The 20,363-nt window shown below is 41.6% G+C and overlaps 1 protein-coding gene across 11 annotated transcripts in view; it reads right to left on the reverse strand.

Moving 5' to 3' along the window:
• The window catches only part of evi5a (ecotropic viral integration site 5a), a 271,867-nt gene that overhangs the window by 148,681 nt on the left and 102,823 nt on the right, over positions 1–20,363 (reverse strand). For 8 of the 11 annotated variants that reach the window (XM_069939244.1, XM_069939236.1, XM_069939239.1 and 5 more), the window contains 8 exons: positions 14,881–14,955; positions 10,039–10,164; positions 9,145–9,288; positions 8,857–8,946; positions 8,649–8,746; positions 8,130–8,190; positions 2,703–2,756; positions 154–186 (listed from right to left, as the gene is read on the reverse strand). In XM_069939244.1, coding sequence (XP_069795345.1) covers positions 154–186; positions 2,703–2,756; positions 8,130–8,190; positions 8,649–8,746; positions 8,857–8,946; positions 9,145–9,288; positions 10,039–10,164; positions 14,881–14,955 — 681 coding nt within the window. The remainder of the gene's footprint in view (positions 1–153; positions 187–2,702; positions 2,757–8,129; positions 8,191–8,648; positions 8,747–8,856; positions 8,947–9,144; positions 9,289–10,038; positions 10,165–14,880; positions 14,956–20,363) is intronic. The other 3 variants (XM_069939247.1, XM_069939243.1, XM_069939241.1) reach the window with 2 other exon arrangements.

Here is a 20,363-nt window from a genome sequence, read left to right on the forward strand (position 1 = left end):
TAAATCTTTTTAAAAAGTGACCATTTTCCAGAAACACATCATCACATCAAATTTGTGAAAAACAAGAAACTGTAAATAAAAATAAGGCAGTTTCTCTCAAGGGATGCAGCATTTATCCATTTTATAAAACATGGATAGGATGATAAACTGTACCTGAATCAATCTATCTGCCAAAGAAGCACTTTCCTACAAAGGAAAAATCCAGACAGATATAAGAGAAAGACTGGAAAACAATGAACATAAAAAGATATCTTGATAATAATAAGCTGTAAAACCAGGCAGAAGAGAAACTGTGGAAATTGCAAATGGCAAGGTCTTTTTTTTCCAAATCACTCCTCAAAAGAGTTTTTTCTGCCACTAAAGTATTGTTTCCTTCAATATGTTTATATTACGTGCTGAAAAGAAGTGAACAGTGAATACAAACTTCCATCACATCACGATTTAGCAAAGCACAGAGGTGTTTGACTAAAACTAAATAACTGAAATTTACAAAGCAAAGAGCTTATTATTTTCTTTTAGGTCACACATGGGACCACGTTGCAGTTTGAGCCACTAGATGCACAATATGAAGCCATGCTTTTGTTAGAGGCAATTAGAAAATGTATACTTTAGAAAAACATAATAGTACAAGTATTACAAACATTAAAGTTTGGCCATATAAACGTTTTTTTGTCTCCTACAGAGCTTACATTGTTCCAATTCACTCTGAAACTACTGCTCTTTAGTACTCACATTAGTGCTCCATTTTCCAATGCAGCTTATAAAACTAACCAAAGCAAAGAAGCATTCAGCAGGTCATCCCCATCAGGCTGCTAGTTAGATAAATTCTATTTTCACTTCTTGTAGTTAACTTCGCCACTTAAATTCTACCAAAATATACAAACTAAATAAACTTCAACACCGCTAAATTTCAAAACACTCATCTTCCGACCTGTAAAATAGACCTTAATATGCACTGAGTCACATAAATCAACTTCATACCTGTACTATGAAATCAATGACCATAGTTTTATAGCACGATTTGCAGAATAGATCACAAGAGCAAGATAGAAATAAATATTCCTAATGTATTAATTTGGAAAAGTTTTTTAAAAAAAAGAAAATGCAGAATAAAATTAAAAGGTAGATTTGGTTGCAAAATTTAAAATTTGCTGTGCAGACGACAGCTTTATGAAATGTTGTTCAGCATGCTTAATTATGTCCCAATGACAACCCAAGCAGAACACAATCATAAAACAATAAAGAATTATTCAGTGAAGCTAACATTTATCATACAACATAATTAACAAATCACACCTCAAACATTTTGGCTGAACACAAGGATCTTCATGCTGTCACCTAATCCAAGTAAAATTACCGTTAATTACTTTTTTTCTCATATTGATGTTTTTTAAAGATGTTACACCAAATTACACAAGAAAAATCCCAAATGAGTGGGGTGGGGGGGGGGGGGGGTGGGGGGAAATAGTAAATTTATTCATTTTCTAATTAAGTTTAGAGGAAAAATTTTTTACAAAATTCATGTGTAAAAATCGGCATTATGAGCATGCCAAATGTCATTATTAATTTGTAAAGATTCTTTTTTTAAAACATACAAGAACAAACAATTTTGCCTCAGAAGAGAAATGATCCATTGTTAAAGATAAATTAAAGAAAATAAGGTTAGGTATTAAATCCACACCCGTAGCAAATATGATGGGAGCTGAACATTCCAAATGCTCAACCAAACAAGGATTTGACAAATATATTCAGACCACTGTAAAGTAAGTCCACTATTCACACTATTTGTTTCAAATTAGTATTGAACAAAAACTTTCCATTTTTTTTGTCAAATATGAGGACACCAAGTCGATTTTCATATTAGACAAAAAGCAACATTCTTGTGTATTTTTAATGGAGGTTGAACAAGTTTCATATATCATGAGGCTAAAGAAGCAATAGTCGAGGCGAGGCACTATCAAACTTCATGAAAATGTGACCCAAATGGAGGTGAACAAAAAATCTGCAGAAACTGGGATCCCATTTGCTTTTTCATGTGTAAATGTTGGAATAGCATGGACAGATTCAAAGATGGGTAAAAAGGGCTAAAAAAAATGATGTCAGAAAGCTCTGTTATATGGTTTATGCCCACAATTTAATTTAATGAATTCAGCAGGAAAAAAGCGAGAGATTTGCAGATAAATTAGCATAATTCCCCAATTTTTCCAATGCTTTACTTCCAATATCAAATTATCTGGATATAATCTCAGACTAATGATCTAAACTTCAAATGCCACCTTAAATTTCTCTAGGACAACCCTGTCCCTATTCCTCCTCCCTCAAAATAAGCAGCCAATTATGCTGTCAGACTTGTCAAAATCAATTCAATCTCAAGTATGGCATCTGCATTTACAAAATACCAAAATTTCATACTTTGTCAGAATTTTTTAAAAGTGTCATAGCTAAATGTAATCCCCCCCCCACCACCACCATCCTCCACAAACATTTCAAAATAATACCAGATTATTCCCATCATACATTTATTAAATGCTCTGTGCCACTTAACTCTCGACTGGTGTTAATGTGTAATTGAACCAAGCACTACCCAGCCTTTTATGTTGGATGTCCATTTTGATCAGGGAAAATAACAATTTTGATGAATTAATGAAGCAATTCAGATTTAAAATTTTTTAAATGTTTAACTCAAATTAAATAGCACTCACCTTCTCCAATGTTTCAATGCGTTGTTTCAGCAATCGATTTTCTGTACGTAACCTCTACAAGTAGGAAGAAATATGTAATTATTTTTATTAATAAAAATCATACAGAAGAGTTCCAGACAAAAGTAGCCCCAAAAATAGCACAAATCAATCTTTTCCATGCAGTGCATTTGGTTTTTTTTAAATGTAACAACAATTGCTTCAGCAATTAAGTTGAAATATCATAACATTTTAACAAGGGCAGTGAACTTCCTCCTCACCAAAATATTCCTCTCCTTCATACATTACAAATAGAAAAGAAGCTAGCCCTGCATGGTATGCAGTGGTTAATGCTGTTGCTTCACAGCCCCGCGACCAGGGTTTCATCTTGAACTTTTGTGGGATTTCCACATTCTACTCGTCACCATGGGTTTTCCCACATTCTACTCGTCACCATGGGTTTTCCCAGATTTCCTCCCAAATCCCAAAGATATTCTGGTAGGTATATACTCTACTGTACATTACCCCTTGCGGTCAGTTGGTAAAACACAGAATTCTGTGGGCATCATGGTTGAAGTAAATGCTGGCGACACTCAGCAGGTAAAACCGTGTCCTTCATGTAGCAAAGGCAGACACAAAATTGATGTTTCGGGCTTCAACAGAGTATGAAAAAATGCTGGTGAACATCGGAATAAGCAAGAGATGATAGATGGAGAAGGGAGGGAGTTAGAGGACAGCAGCACAGAGGGGGAGAGGGTGGAAAGGCAGGGCTGTGTAGGTGAAAGAACTAGAAAGGCGGGAAATGGGGGAAGGGGAAGAAAAGGCAAGCAGGTTTAATGGAGACCAGTGAAGTCAATGTTCAAGCATCTGGCTGGAGGGTGCCAAGATGTTAAATAAGGTGTTGTTCCTTCAATCTGCGGGTGGTCAAGGTGGAACAGTACACAAGGCCATAGACAGACATGAGTGTGGGAATGTGACCCGGAATTGAAATGGTTGGCCACTGGGAGGTCACTGTGGTTGTGGACGGAGAGGAGGTGTTGAGCGAAACGATCTCCCAGTCTGCAACCAGTCTCTCCAATGTAGAAAATACCACAAAGGATGCATCGGATGCAGAAGATAAGTCCTCTGGATGTACAGGTGAAGTGATGCTTAACATGAAAGGCCTGTTTGGGGCCCTGGACTGTGGTGAGAGAGGAAGAGTGGGTGAAAGTTTTGCACCTCCTGTGGGTACAGGGGAAGATGCCAGGCGTGCAATGGGTGGGGAGGGATGAGGGCACGAGGGAATGGTGGAGGGAGTGGTCCCTGTGAAAGGCCGAGAGAGGAGGAGCGGGAAAGATGTGTCTAGTGGTGGGATCCTGTACTAAGTGTCGGAAGTTCTGGCATATGATGTGTTGGATGTGGAGGCTGGTGGGGTGGTTGGTGAGGATGAAGGGGATTCTACGTTGGTTACGTCTGGGGCAGAAGGGGCCAGGGCAGATGAGTGGGAAATGGAGAAGATGCGGGTGAGGGCTGAGTCAATAGTGGTGGAGGGGAAGCCATGTTTGTGGAAGACAGACATTTCAGAAGCACTTGACTGGAAGATCTCATCTTGAGAACAGATGTGGCAGAGACAGAGAAATTGAGAGAAGGGGATGGAATCTTTGCAGGGGGAAGGGAGTGAGGAGGTGTAGTCAGGGTGGGAGTTGGAGGGTTTATAGCATATGTCAATGGAAAGCTGGTCTCCCAAGATGGAGACAGAGATCCAGGAAGGGGAGAGTGTTATCGGAGATGGACCAGATGAGTTTGAGGTTGGGGTGGAAGTTGGATGCAAAATGAATGAAGTTGACAAACTCATCGCGGGTGCATGAGGCAGCCCCAATGTAGCTTGCAACATGGATTGCTTCACTAAGCCCACAAACAGGCAGGCGTAGCTGGGACCCATGCAGGTACACATGGCTTCTCTTTTAATTTGGAGGAAGTGGGATGAGATGAAGGAGAAGTTATTTAGAGTGACGACAAGTTCTACCAGGTGAAAGAGGGTTGTGATAGAGGGTGACTGTTCAGGTCTTTATTCCAGGAAGAAGCAAAGTGCTTTCAGACTGTAATGTAAGGGATAAAGGATTGGACATCCGACATAAAAATGAAGCTGTCCGGTTTGTGGAATCTGAAGACGTTGAGATGGAGAGCATGTGATGTGTCACGGATGAGTAGGTAGGGAGGGATTTGACCAGGGGAAAAAGGATAAGAGTCATGGTATGATGAGTTCGGCAGAGCAGGAGCAGGCAGAAACAATGGGTCTACCTGGATGGTTGGGTTTGTGTATCTTGGGTAGGAGGCAGAAATGGGCAGTGCAGGGATGGGAGAGAATAAGGTGGGTAGACGTGGAAGGGAGGTGACCAGAGGTGATGAGGTTAGAGATGGTTTTGGAGACAGTGGCTTGATGTGTGGTGGTGGGGTCCCGTGGGAGGAGTTAATAGGAGGAGGTGTCTGAGAGTGTCGACTGGACACAGCAAGATAGAGGTCAGTGTGTCAGACCACAAATGCCCCACCCTTGTTTGATTGCGAGATTGGTATTGTTGTGGAGAGGATGGAGAGCAGAGCATTCTGAAGTTGGATTACAAGAGGGAGTGGTAAAGTTGAGACAGTTGATGTCTCGGCGGCAGTTGAAAATAAAAAAGTCCAGAGCAGGCAGCTGCCTAGGACAAGATGTCCAGGAGGAGGAAGAAGGCTTGAAGCAAGAAAAAGGGTCGGAAGGAGGGGGGAAAGAATCGCAGTTATGGAAGTGGGCCCGGAGGCAGAGGCAGTAGAAGAGTTCAGCATCACAGCATGCGGGCAGAGGGGGAGAAAGGTGAAGCTTCTACTGAGGACTGAGCACTCTGTCTAAGAGAGGAAAAGGTCAAAGGAGATAGTAAAAATCAAGCAGGGGTTAGAGTGGGGATTGGTGTAGTGGGGAGGTGAGGAGGAGGGTTGGAGAGGTCTGAGGGTGGAGGTGGGAGGAGAGGAGTTGGCAGGGGGAGAGTGGTTGGGGAGGTCAGAGAAACAGGGAAAGATGGGGGAGGGGGTGGGGAGGTCAGAGGAGAAGGTCAGAGGTGGGGAAAGGGGGTAGGGAGGGTAACTAGAGACCAGGAGGAAGAGATGAGGTCTGAGGGTTGGGGAGAAGAGGAGGGCAAAGAAGAGGAGATGGGGTGGAGTGGAGAGGGGCGAGGGAGGATAGGGAAGGAGTAGTGAGGGGGATAAGTAAATGGGATCCAGTGGCTAGATCAGGACTTTGGTGATAGTCTGTGTCGGGAACCATGTGATGCGAGTCAGCGAAGGAGGCTCCAGCATCATCTTATATAACTATATAACCATTTACAGCACGGAAATGGGCAATATCGGACCTTCGAGTCCATGCCGATTCACTTGAACAATTCCACTAGTTCCCCCCCTCCCACTCTCCACCAACAACTCTCCAACTCCCTCATATACATGTACACATCCAATCTTCTGCAAGTCCAGCACTCGACTTGGCAGTTGAGGTGTCAGGAGCTCCGGTGAGTACGGGGACGGTGTTGCAGTGAGCGGCCATGGCGTTGGGAACTCCGTGGTGTCTGTGGTTGGGGTTGGGGTTCTGGAGGGAACTCTGTGAGGATCGAGGCCGAGGTCAGTGTTGCGGTGAGCAGCCATGGCATTAGGGGCTCCATTGGGTCTGCAACCAGGGCCCAGGTAGGATGAGTGGCTGTAGCATGGGGTGCTCTGTGGGATCCATGGCCAGGGTTGGTGGGCTGGTGAGAGGCTGTGGCGTTGGGAGCTTCATCGGGTAGGCAGCCAAGGTCAAGGCTCGGGTCGGCGACCAAGGCATTAGGAGCTCTGGTGGGTAGGCGGCCAGGGTCAGTGTTTCGGTCAGCGCCGTTGGTGTGAGATCTCCATTGGGAGGGTTGCCAAGGCTAGAGCTCAGGTCGGCAGCCGTGGCATTAGGAGTTCCAGAGGGCCAAGAGGGGAGCTTACGGCTCTTGATGGAAGCCAGGTAAGTGTAAACCCGGCGGTTGAATGCATGGATACAGTAGCGGATGTACTATAGGAGGGGTCCGCTACAGTCCATGGCCAGTGAGGTCTGGTGCCGTGGCAGTGAGAGGTCGAGTTGACAGTTAATGGCAAAAATAATTAACCTTATTCTGAATCTAAGCTCCTCATTCTACATTCCCCAAGCATCTACTCAATTTCCTTCTGAATCTTGCACGCTTCTTGGAAGATCAATGAGTTTTACCTTATCCTTCTCTCTTAAGACAATGCTCTCACCCCCTGCAATCCACTTAGATAATCTTTTCTAAATGGCCTCTAATGCAATTGTACCCCTCCTTTAATAAGACCAAAGCTGTGTTAAACAACCTGATACATTGACTCACCAATACTTCACTCTCTTTCACCATCATTCCCTTTGGACTATCAAAAGAAGCAGCAAAACTTTCCTCTGAGGAAATGAGACAGGGCAAGAGGCTGATGTGTCAGTGTGAGAGCATATTTGGATTGGTGAACACAATTCTATTAATTTTAAAATAGTTTTGGAAAAATGACAGAACTCAGCCACAAAGTCTAATTTTGATGGATTAAACAGGAACTTCTGCAGAATGATTGGGAGAGACTGTTAAAAGGGAAAAGGGAAAAAGTGGAAGACTTTTGATGTGTTAGGGAGATTTCATGTTCCCATTAGAGCGAAAGGAAACACTGGCATGATTAAGGAGCACTAGCTGATGAGGGATATTGACAAGAGCAAGGCAGCAGACATTGTCTTCATGGATTTTAGCAAGGCCTTTCAAAGTCCCACATGCAAGGCTGGTCCAGAAAGTTTGACCATGTGGGATACAGGGTGAGCTATCCTAGGAGAGTAGAACAGAGACCCCTAGGTACAATGACATTTCACCAAAAGTGAGAACATTTCAAAACAAGTGGTGAAGAATACTCACAACATTGTTCAATGGACTTAATTTATTTTTCTGAGCATTTTAAATTTTCAACATCCAGGAAAGGAGGGATATTAAAAATTGGCGAGATAGAAAATTCAGCAGAAGAAATGAACAATGGTCTAAAAAGACACATTGAAGCATTATTAAATGGTGGAAGAAATAGCCAGATTATGAAGTGTTAATTCTGCAGATAGCATTATTGAACGCAAAATGAAAAATTCTTCAATGAAGTAGGTTATTAGATCAGAATATCACTGTGGGCCAAAGGGCCTATACTGTGCTATGTTCTATCAATCAATATCAGGGGAGCGAGGGTAGATATACCACATGAATTCTTTTTTATATATGTATAACTTTTTATTAAGTGAATTTTTTTTTTGGTAAAATTTTAAATAAAATATTCCCAAAAAATCACGATCAGGGTAAAGTTAGAGACAGTAACTCATTGAACATGCCTTAAAGATGGTTTTTGAGCAATTAAAATGTTGGATTTATTTGTGCATCACTGAGTGATTAATCTATCACTTACCTTAATTTCTACTTGCTCTTCCATCTCTTTATTTTTTATGGTAGTGTATTCCTTTTCCAACCTGACAATAGGTATAGTGATGTGTGTTATACAGTATATGTATTCTACAACATCTAAAACAAGTTAAAAAACTATATTATTCTAATAGAGTTAAGGAAAAAAGTTGTAGTCTAAAGGTTTTTTCAAGGAACATTCAACTCAATGGTAAATGACAGCAACCTTGCACTCTACGTCAGCAAAACCAAGGAGATGATTGTGGACTTCAGGAGGAAGTCAGGGGAACACGACCCAGTCCTTGGAGGGCTCCGTAGTGGAGAGGGTCAAGAACTTCAAATTCCTGGGTGTCAGAATCTCCGAGCAGCTGTCCTGGAGTCTCCATTAGCCTTGAAGGAAGGTGACTAATTAGACCGTTTTATAGACGAGTCGCCTTTATGCACTCAAAGGCAAGTAGTAATATAGAACCATAGTTTTGAATGATTCTCCAATTTGTACTTTTAAATCAAATGGAGTATTACTTACTTCTTCATTTTCTTTGCATTGTATTTAATTTGATAAGCTGTTTGGATCAACTTGTCAGGGCCACTGTCAAACTGGTGTGGAATGGTCTTTTGAAAATGCTGGTGAAAACATGACAGATTTAATTAATACTGTGAAACACTATGAAGAAACATTGCGACATTGATCTTCTTTTGTACACCGGAAATAATGAGGATAACTTCTTCTGTACCTGTAACATTCCTTCCATGTCAAGCTGCATCAATTCTAATTGATTAGACTGTAGTATGGCTATCCCAACACGAAAAACAATCTCAAGGCCCTGAAAAGTACATAAACAAAAGCAAATTCTCAACAAGGATGATGATTGGAAACATCTTCTTTCCCAATCATGATATAATTTTTTTTTAAAGCATACTTCTGCAGCAACTGGTGGAGAAGATTTACCTCGTCTCATAAATGAAACTGATAAAACTTGCATTCCTTCACTTAGGTTTTATTCGATATGCAATTACTTTACCTCTGACATGAAAATGTCAAATAATCTTGTAGCCACTGGCAATGGAAATGTAGTCAGAAAAATAGTTAAGAACCAGGATGAAGAATACATGGAAGTGTGAAAACTCTGGGATTGAAAATGCACATAAAGTTCTGGTAGCTGTTCCTGCATAGAAAAAAAACAAGTTAATTAAAATCATCTACAGTGGCACAGCCAGGCAAGCATCTAAATTATTTTTTTAAGACATCCAGCACAGTAACAGGCCCTTTCGGCCCATGAGCCCATGCCGCCCAAATACCCTCATTCAACTACAACCCTGATACTTTTTTAAAGGTGAAAGGAAACCAGAGCACCCGGAGCAAACCAACATAGAGTTTGTACAAATCCCTGACAGACAACACCAGATTTGAACCAGGGTCACTGGCGCTGTAATATCGTTGCGCTAACTGCTACGCTGACCATGCCAATCGCTGAAGAAGTTTATTTTAATCTTATATGATGATTTACTATGTTGGATTACTTGCAATTTGTTGTCATGAAGACATCATTCCATAAAGTATCATGTAAAGGTATCATGAAGCAAACATAGGGAACATCTTTCACTAAACTACTTGGGACATTAAGTGCAAATTTGCAGTAACGATTAACTCTTCTTTTTGCATACACCTGACACCGATTGAAGGATTATTTTTTAATTCGCTGAATTTTTAATAGGCATTAAATCAATTACACCAAAAAAACCCACACATTTGGAAACTAGACTTAATTTTTTGATAGGGTTCAAACAAATAAATTAAAACCTCAAACATCTACTCTTATTCCATGGTCTAAAAATAATGCATGAGACAGAGTTAATTAGTTTGTGGCATTATTTTTGAAACATACAGTTCCTGAATTGATCCATTTTACTCTTACCTGTATCATCCACTCAAACTGGTACATACAGAGGCCTAGCTCAGCCATACTGGGTTTGAAGAGCTCACGGAGTCTGTAGTCTTGCATTAGTTTCACAAAAACACAAAATGCTTCCTCCTCTGGCATCTTAATAGGAAATAATAAACATGCACTTTAGATAGGTGGATCCGTTAATTATCAATACAGGTACACAATCCTTTATCTGGAACCCCTGGGGGACAGTGTGTTCCAAATTGCAGATTTTTCCGGATTTCAGAAAGCCCACCCGAATTGTGCTGCAATATCCACCCCCACCCCCTTCAAGTCGCCCGGCCCACCTCCCCCAAACGCGGTCCCTTAGCCTCCCCCCCCAAACGCTGGTCCCTCGGCCACCTCCTCCAAATGCTGGTCCTTCAGCCACCTCCCCCAAACACTGGACCCTCGGCCACCCAGACATCTCCCCGACCGCTGGTCCCTCGGCCACCCGGCCGTCTCCCCCGACCGGGCAGTCTCCCCTTCCCCCCACTTGCTGGATTTTGGAGCTTCATGGATTTTAGATGTTCAGATAAAGGATCATGTACCTGTACTTTCACATGCTTGGAACTTGGAATACAAAATCAAAAACAATAATTACACAGTAAGACATTATAATGTTGTAGTACAAAGGATCTCAGATTCCAAGTACATAAAACAAACTTAGTCTGCAAGATGAGGTAGTAGAGGGATGTTTGAATTATTTCACTTTATTACAAAATGCTTGGAGTGTAAAAGCAGGGGCTTTGATATAAATTTGTAGTGCATGACTATAATAAAAATATTAAATGTTTTCATTTATTTTAGTTTAAACATACAGCATGGAAACAAGCCCTTCCACTCATGAGCCCGTGCCACCCAAATTGTCCAATCAATCTACAACCCTGTTATGATTGCTTTCCATAGATGATGGCTGGTATGCTCGACGTTTGCAGAATTTTCCAAGTTTATTTAAGGTTTGATTCTCCCACTAAATCCTAGACACTGATGGCTCAATAAAGGGACCTGATCTGAAACACCGACTAACCATTTCTACCCACAAATGCTTTCTGACCCTCGAAGTTCCTCCAGCCACTCACTGTTTAGAGAAGATACCAGCATCTGCAGATTTTCTGTTTCTCCAGATACATGAGCATTCAGTCAAAGAAAAATGTTAGACAAATGCACAAATTTTGCTGGAAGATCAACTTAAAATGGATAGGTTCAAAGCTATGGTAGGACAAAGGTCAACAACACTTTAGGAACAAATTTTTCTTGGGTAACTTGCCAAAATAATGAGCTTTGTTATTGTTATAAATGCTATCCTGACTGGAGATGCAAATGTTCATGAAGGAAAGGCACAGAGTTGGTTGCAAAAAAACAAAGTAATCAACTGAATTTCACTCTCAAATGGGAATAATCCAAAATCATCAATAATTTATGCTGTGAAGGACTATTTTATCATTCATGGTTAATAGGTCAATGTTTCTAAACTGTGCTTAGAAAGAAGAAAAAATGTTTTTGCAGAGCCAAGTTAGGGCAAGGTTTCAACAGACTGTAGAGAGGTGGAGGCAAATTCAATTGCACCAATCAAGATAAAATATGAAAGAATATGCCATAGAGTTGGTTCAGACCTGACAGGCCAAATAGTCTCTTTCCATGCTACATCCGTTCAGCAACATATAAACTTGGGTCTGGAAAGTGCTTAGTGGGTTATGAGAATGGAGGAAGCAGGAGATGCAACTTTTTCTTGGTAACAAAGTATTCTACAAGCATCAAATCTAACGAAACTGAGAATAAATGAACTGGACAGATGCTTGGAAACTCTGTCAATAGGCCCTTTCAAACGACCATGTAAAATGGGGTTAACTGGGCAATTTGGACGATTAGCAACCCAGTTACATAGCAGTTTGAAAGGATCCAACCGGGTCAACCCAGTCAGAACCCAACTGAGTCCCTGACCTACCTCAGGGAACCCAGTAAAAACTTACCCAGGCATCCTGGTCCGGCAGTTTGAAAAGGGAAATGGCTGACCCAGGTACTCCGGGTGACATCAGCGCTTGATCGGGGGGAAATAAACTGTGATAGTGGGGGGGGGGGGGAAGAGAGGTCGTTGCCGTGGGGGGGGAGACAGGCCGCTGCCATGGGGGGGGGGGTGGGGAGAGAGGTCGTTGCTGCCATAGGAGGAAAAGAAGTCGCTGCACGATCAGGAAGGGGGGTGGGGGAAAGATCGGGGGTAAGAGTGAGGGAAAGATCGGGGGTAAGAGTGGGGGGGCTCTAGTTCGCAGCAACTGCTCAATATGAAAGTGCAGGAGCAATGGCCATATTCCTTACCTATAATCCCCCATGCGGTTATTATGGGTAAGGAAGACAGCTATTTGCTCCCTCTTTCCCCCATTGAGGCACCACCATGAACCGGAGCGGCACATTGTGGCAGCAACCAACCCCCCACCCCCGTTTACAGCAGCAGCACATCTCTGGGGGTGGGGGGGTAGAATGTCGACTGATTGGGGGAAGGGTGGTGATTGACAGGGGAGGTGGGCTAATGATAGCTGGTTTGGTGGGGGGAGGGGTGGGGGGAGGGGTGGGAGGAGATTGACGACCAATAGCTCCTGCGAGTGTGTGACGTCTCTTTTACTGCATCATTGCAGGGGTAGGATCCCCCTTAGATTGCCAGATTAGTGATTAACAGGTAGGTACGTCTTCGATTTTAAAGGTGCATCCTGCAACCTCGACCCAGTAATCGTATCCGGGTCCCAGGAAGGCTAACTGGGTGCAGTTGTTTGAAAGGGCCTAATAATGGAAGCAAAGGACCCTGGTGCAAATTTCAACCACAAGGTCCTCAGAAGAATGTGAAAGATGGTAGAAGTTTCAATGGGGACTCCAGAAAAGATAGGGGCAGGTCTTAAAAAAATAATAAACCCTCCAATGTCCTCCATGGTGTTCGGAGCACCTTTTGGACAAAGTTATCACCAGGCTTTGTTTTAACTCCCAGTACGGTGCGGACTCAAAGGGCCGGCATGGCCTGTTTCCAAGCCGCGAACGGTTATATGGTTATTTCCGTTTCTGTTCACTTCTTTCGGTTGTAATGATCACAGGTGCATGGTTAGTATTTCACTATATATAGTATAACTTCAATTATCCAAAATGGTCAGGGCCGGACCTATTTCAGATGAGTGAATTTTTCAGATAACTGGCCATTTTTTAAAAACAGCCCAGCAGCAACAGCAAACCACTTGTATCAATGTTTAAACAACAACAAACAAGGGAAGGCTTTTTAAGCATTAAAATGTTTAATTCTCACCAAAAAAATGCTGGCTGCCACTGATCCCCGACACTACCACCGATCACTGAGACCTACCAATCGCCACCACTGATCCCTGACACATCCCCACCACTGCCGCCAATCCCCAAGGAGGATTCCCAGGCTGGTGGAACACTCACTGAGTCAATGGGCTCCTGTGTCCCGTGGGCTCATTCTGGCAGAGGCTGTTCCAGCTTCGCATCCTGGTTCTCCACAGGTTGGAGCCAGACACAGACCCAGTCTTCGCCTACTCACAGTTCCCCTCCCAACCGCCACTGACAATCATCGACACCTCCCCATCGAGGTCCCGCTCCTGCCCGGAGGGGGCAGCTCTCTTTGATGACACTAGGACAAGGGATTGTCCAACAGCTTGCGGCTGGGAGACAGTGGCATGCAGTTTGAATGGGAGAGTTGGAGAGAAAAGTCAATAGGGTTAGGTAAAGAAGAAATAGAAAGAGAAATGGGAGGGAGTTACCTGAAACGAGGACAATTCTAAATTCATGTCAGGTGAATTTTTTTTTTCAACCTGTGAGGTCAGTTCAGCTCTGAAAGAATTTTGGATACTGAGGATTTCTCATTGTTTTGGGTATCCCCATTTATCTAAAATTTTTCGGAGGTGAAAAGACATCCCTTCCATGTCCAAAGAAATTTTGAATAAATGAGGATTTTGGATAATTGGATTTTACTGTGTTAATTTTAAACAATCTTGTTGCATAAGATTATATTCTCAGAAATTCTCTTATAAATTCTAAATTATTCACATTCAGCCCCGTCTCAATCAAAACGATATGCAACAGCTTCATATCAAGAGGGTTTGAGTATAGGAACAAGGATACCTTACTGCAGCTGTACAGGCCGTACAGGCCTTGGTGAGACCCCACCTGGAGTATTGTGTGCAGTTTTGGTCACCTTATCTAAGGAAGGATGTTCTTGCAATGGAGGGAGTGCAGAGGCGATTCACCAGGCTGATACCTGGAATGGCAGGAATGACTTATGAGGAAAGATTGCGCAAATTGGGATTGTACTCGCTGGAGTTTAGAAGATTGAGAGGGGATCTCATAGAGACATATAAAATTCTGGCAGGACTGGACAGAGTGGATGCAGATGGGATGTTTCCAATGGTGGGAAAATCCAGAACCCGGGGCCATGGTTTGAGGATAATAGGCAAACCATTTAGGACCGAGATGAGGAGGAATTTCTTTACCCAGAGGGTGGTGAATCTGTGGAATTCATTGCCACAGAGGGCAGTAGAGGCAGGTTCATTAAATATATTTATGAGGGAATTAGATCTATTTCTTCAGTATAAAGGTATTAAAGGTTAAGGAGAGAAGGCGGGGACGGGGTACTGAACTTTAAGATCAGCCATGATCTCGTTGAATGGCAAGCAGGCTCAAAGGGTCGAATGACCTACTCCTGCTCCTATCTTCTATGTTTCTAGAATGTTCGGGTGTAGAGCTGTGGTATGGACAATTGTACTGGATCAGAAAACAGTCAAGTAGCACAGCAATCCCACAAAGAGCAACTTCTAAAGTTTAAATCCATAATACCTGCATAAGAAGAAGTCCAACTATAAAAGCACTCCCTTGGCAATAACCAACTTCACGATCTACCAGTGAATAGGCCTGCAAGAAAAATTTTTTTAAAGATGAATGGTAATACATTTTGTAATCTGGCTGTTCAGAAAATACACGGTACTACATACTACAAACATGAACCAAGAAACACTTTGCACACTGTATATTTTGTTACTCTTCACTTAATTTATAAGATGAATTATTGTTTGCTCCCATTAAGAGCAAACATGACTGAAGAAACGATTCAACCATGTCTAAATAAACCTACATTGTACACTTCTACATCAAATGTACTTCAGTGGGGTCATCTTGTACTAGCTTCTTCTGTTCAATTCCTAAATTCTCAGGTGTCCAGTAAAAACTAACAAATTTAAGTTTGAAACCATACTGCAGATACAGCTCTTACCTTACTTACTAACTCTACACAAATGTCAGGCTATTGTTGTTAAAAATACAGGTGCTTAAAAAAAAAAATTTACAATTCAAATTGCTGAATCTGCTCCTTCTTGGAGATTACCCTCCACAGAGAGTTCATGTTCAAGGGAGTTTATGTCATTAGTTATCATGACCTCACTGTATCCTGACTCCACTTTAAAGAGAAACAGGTTGAGAGGTAAAGTTATGCAAGGGTGATACTTAAAATAAAATTAATGTGGAATATTAAAATTGAAACGGCTTGCTGGCAACAGGTAGTTCTAGTTAAAGTACATCAAGATATTCATCTTCTTGCTTCATCCATCCAGGAGAAACAAGCAGCTGTCATGAGACATTTCCAATCTTGTTGCATCATTTTACTTCCATTACTTTTCAATTCCTTGTACTTTCTCACCACTTCAGTAAATCACCTTTCCCCACAGGATATTGTCCTGGTATCAGTTAACCAGAAGCTCCATTAATAATACACCTTAGTTCACAAACTGAAAATTGATCAGCACAGAACTGTCAGACTAATGAAACAATCTGTCAGATATTATGTTCAGTTCTGGTCACCTCATGACACGAAAGATATCTATATCTTTCATTGTTTTTCAAACTTTTTCTTTCCACTCACATACCACCTTAAGAAATCCCTTATCAATCACAGAGCACCTATGACATAGAGATTACTTCAAGTGGTACGTAAGCGGAAAGTTTGAAAACTTCTAAAGTAGATGTTTTAGAGAACGAACAGAGGATATTTATATGGATGATGCGTGGATTGGAGAGTGTGCCTTGAGAATAAATTGAGTGAAATTGGTCTTTTCTCCTTGGACCTATGAAGGATGAGGGGTGACCTGGTAAAGTTGTACAAGAGGACAAGAGACCTTGATCATGCAGATGGTCAAAGGCTTTTCCCCTGAGGGTTGAAATTGTTCAAACAATGGGCCATTGTTTTTAAGGTGCTCAGAACTACATGGGAGAGGGGAAATGCAAGTTCTACACAAAGAGATTGGTGGGTGCATGGAATGCACTGTTGTTAACAGTAGTTGGGACAGGTACAATAGGATATTTACAGAGATGATTGGATAGGTACATGGAGCTGAGCAAAATGGAGGGTTATACAGTAGGGAAATTCTAGGCAGTTGTTCAAATAGGTTATTAGGTCAGCACCACACTGTGGGCCAAAGAGCCAGTACTGTGCAGTAGATTTCGATCTTCTACGTCTCTTGGGCTACGACCTTACATATCAAGAACTGGCAGCAGCACCAAAAGAGACACCTTGCAAGTAAGAGCAAAACAAATTGCAAGGGTGACACAGTTAGCATAGCATTTAGCGCAACGTTGTGACTATTCCCTCTGCCAATAGGTGCTCTGTGATTAGTAAAGGATTGTTTAAGGTGGTATGTGAGTGGAAAGAAAAGGTTTGAAAACCACTATTTTAATCATCTCTCATTGATTCGTTATGTGCACAGTTTCATAACTCCAAAGGAAATGGGCCAATGACCATTTTCCTCAAGCAAAATGTTCCAGTAACAATTGGGTCGAGAGCAGGGATTCTCAATCTTCCCTTCCCACTCACATCCCACTTTAAGCAATCTCTTACTATCACAGAGCACTGGCATAGGGATTACTTAAAGTGGGATGTGAGTGGAAAGAAAAAAGGTTGAGAACCATTGGTGCACAGCAAATATGTTAAACCAAAACATTTTAAACTAGCCTTCATAGTGTGCCACAAATATCTCAAAGATAACAGCATGGGTCAGTTTAAAATAACACAGAAGAGCTTGAAGCAATTACAATCATGAGAAACAATTTATTCAAAAAATTAACTGAACTAAAGACAGACAAGCCTCCAGGATCTGATGGCTTGCATGTGGATTTTAAACCAAGTGGGCACGGAGTTCATTGGTTGAAGTTTTTCAAAACTCACCAAGTTGTGACAGATTATACATATGTTTTTGGCAGATAAATTGTGGCAGGTTTGTTAGAGTAGGTCACATACAAACATTTTCAAACAGATCTTATTTAAAATACTAGAGCTCTGCTCATGCTAGACAGGCTGACTTCAGGAGCCTTTACAAAAGCTTTGAAGAGTGCCCAAGAGATGTCAGTAACGGATGTTGCTTACAAAAAGGCAACAGATGAAAGAACTTGTCAGAGCCGCAGGCTGTCTGGAGTGGAATTTGCTGTTCTAAGAGGGTCATGTGGTTTTGCAAGCAGAGAGAGTAAAACAGGCTTTTCTCTGAGAGAGAGGATTCAGTTTGGCAGTTTTACAGTTCAACAGCAGCTGGGACTGGAACAGGACAGACTGGAAAGCTTGTGGAAAAAAACACATTTGGAAGATGGGTTGTGAGTGCTTAGTTCAGCCTAGTCAAAGCCCTTGTGGTTCATATAAGAGGAGAGGTCTGGCTGCCTAATGTTTCACTTGAAATAAGAGTAACAAAAAGGAACTCTGTAGTGACATGAAAGAAAGAGGTTATCATCTGGAGAACCCTGAGGGGGGGCAAGTTTCTTCGGCAAGACAGTGAAGTGGCTGGTTACAAGGAATCAGTTATGGGTGTCCAGCGAACAACAAATCTCTCTCTGAAAACCGACAAGAACCTTCCTGAGCAGTTACCATTTACCTTTCAAGCACCAAAGCCTGGTAAACTTCATAAATGTTCAATTCTGTGCACGGTATAAGAATTGCCTGCAACCAGTGAACTTGGAGGAATGAGAAGTGAGATTAGACTGTGAATCAAATAACTTCTTTGAACTTGCATACACATTACATACACGTACGCTTAGAATTAGAAGGGGGTTAAGTTAGGTTAGTTAAGTTAATAGTAATAAGTTAAAGTTTGATCCTGTTTTCATGTTTAAAGATAATTAAAAGCAACTTTTGTTTAAGTAACCATTTGTCTTGGTGTATATCTATTGCTGCTGGGTTTTGTGGTCCTCTGGCCTTGTAACAAAGTTATTGGAGGGTACAAATCAACAGGAAAAGAGCAAATGTGACTCCAATGAGTGACTGCATCTACCAGGATGCAGTAATTGTACTTGTTTTGTGAGCGAATCAGCTGGACACCTCATTCATATGACAGGGAGTAACACACAGGAGAGAAATGCAGAACCACAGAGCAAATAAAACATTACTTTATCAGTGCGAGGTTCATTCAGAGAAATAACGCGAAAGAAAATGCCTTGAATCAGGTGATGCTTGATCTTACAGTCATGAATTTTATACCAGGCAGGAGTAGGGCGAAGAGAATTAATGGGTGGAATGAGTTTTTTTTTTTAAAGTTGGCTGATTTTCCAATGTAATGGGAGTGATGGATGGAGTTGATGGAGGGGAGGGGGCTCTGTATGATGCTTGAGTGGTATTCACAACTCTTGCTGTCCTGTATTACTGAGTGATTCACCTTGACGGGACACTTTCATGTTTCTGACATATTAGTAGCACTGGTGTGATTTTTTTTGGCATCGACATGGATGGACCAGGTCACACTACTGGAAATGTTTACTCCCAGTGAGGTCAAGCTGCCTAGTGTCTCCAGCTCTTCATCAATGATACAGACAGGATATGAGCACCGCCACCTTTTCTGGTTTGTAACCAGTTAGTCTTGTCAGCATTGAAGGAGAGACTGTTGCTCTGGTATCAATCCACTAAACCCTCTTTCCCCTTGCTATTCTCTGACACACTGTTTAACTGGCCATGACAGTGTTATCATCAACAAATTAATGGAGCAGTGTTCAGCCATGCAGTCATAGATGTACAGGGAGTATAGCAAGAAACATAGTACACAGACCTGTGGGGCCCTTGTGATGAGAGTGATCATGGAGAAGCTGCTATCATCAATCCACTAATTGTGGCCTGATGCATCCAGTTGCAAAGGGAATGCTGAGGCCAAGGTCACAAAGTTTGGAGATGAGTTTATTTGATGCTATTGTACTGAAGGCAGAGCTTTAGTCAATTACGTAGGTGTCCTTGATGCCATGGACCTGTTGCCATGGTATGAGAATTGGAGTGGATCAAGGATGGTGGAAAGCTGGAGTTAATGTGAACCATGATCAACCTTTCAAAGCACTTCATGATGGTGAAATGTCAGAGCCACCAACTGGTTGTCATTAAGACTCCCTTGTTCAAGGAAGGTAGAAGACAATATGCAAAAAATTGTAGGCCAGTGAGTTTAACATTTATTGCTGCAAGATGCTGAAGGCAATAATCAAAGATGATATAATTAATCACTCAGAAATGTTTAATATAATCAAATAAATGAACAATTTTTTGAAAGGTTCAACATACTTGACAAATTTGCTTGAATTCTTTGAGGATGTAGCAAGCAAATAGATGTTATGTTCGTGAATTTTAAGAAGGCATTTACAAGGTGACATTTAAAACACTCATGGTATATAGGGAAATGCATTAGTATGGATTAGAGATTGGAAATAATGGATCTTTTTTCAGATAATTAGCATGGTGGCCAGGGATCAGGTCCTGGTCCTCAATAATTAAGAACCTGGCAAAAGGACAAAATCCAAGGTATTCAAGTTTTCTGATACCATGAAAATGAGAGGAAGGGTATACTGCAAAGATGATATCTTGATCCATGCAACAAAAATCAAGGCTGGGTGACTGGATAAAAACTTGACAAAATCTAGTTCAGTGCAAGGGAGTTGAGGTCATACACTTCAGTCAGTGCAATCAAAAGGCTAGTGGAGATAGATTGCAAATGAGAGAATTAGAGAAAGAACTAGGTTCAAGTATATGAATCACAAACCGCAAACAGGCAGGTACTGCAAGTTGTTAAAATAGTTGGCTCTTCCTTACCAGAAGGTTGAAGATTGGAAGTAGGCATTATGACAATTGGATAGGATGCTGATCCTGGAGAATTAGAATAGTTTTGGTTCACCTTAAATAAGAACAAAGAAAGCCATATGGAAGGAAGCCCAGAATGGATTCATCATACTAATTCAGGGGATGAATAGATTGTCCATGAGGCAAAAGAAGGTTCATTTATATTCTTTAACTGTTAAGAGAATGAGGGGTGATCTCA

Source organism: Narcine bancroftii, chromosome 5 (assembly GCF_036971445.1).
Source record: "Narcine bancroftii isolate sNarBan1 chromosome 5, sNarBan1.hap1, whole genome shotgun sequence".
In the NCBI taxonomy this organism is placed as follows: Eukaryota; Metazoa; Chordata; class Chondrichthyes; order Torpediniformes; family Narcinidae; genus Narcine; species Narcine bancroftii.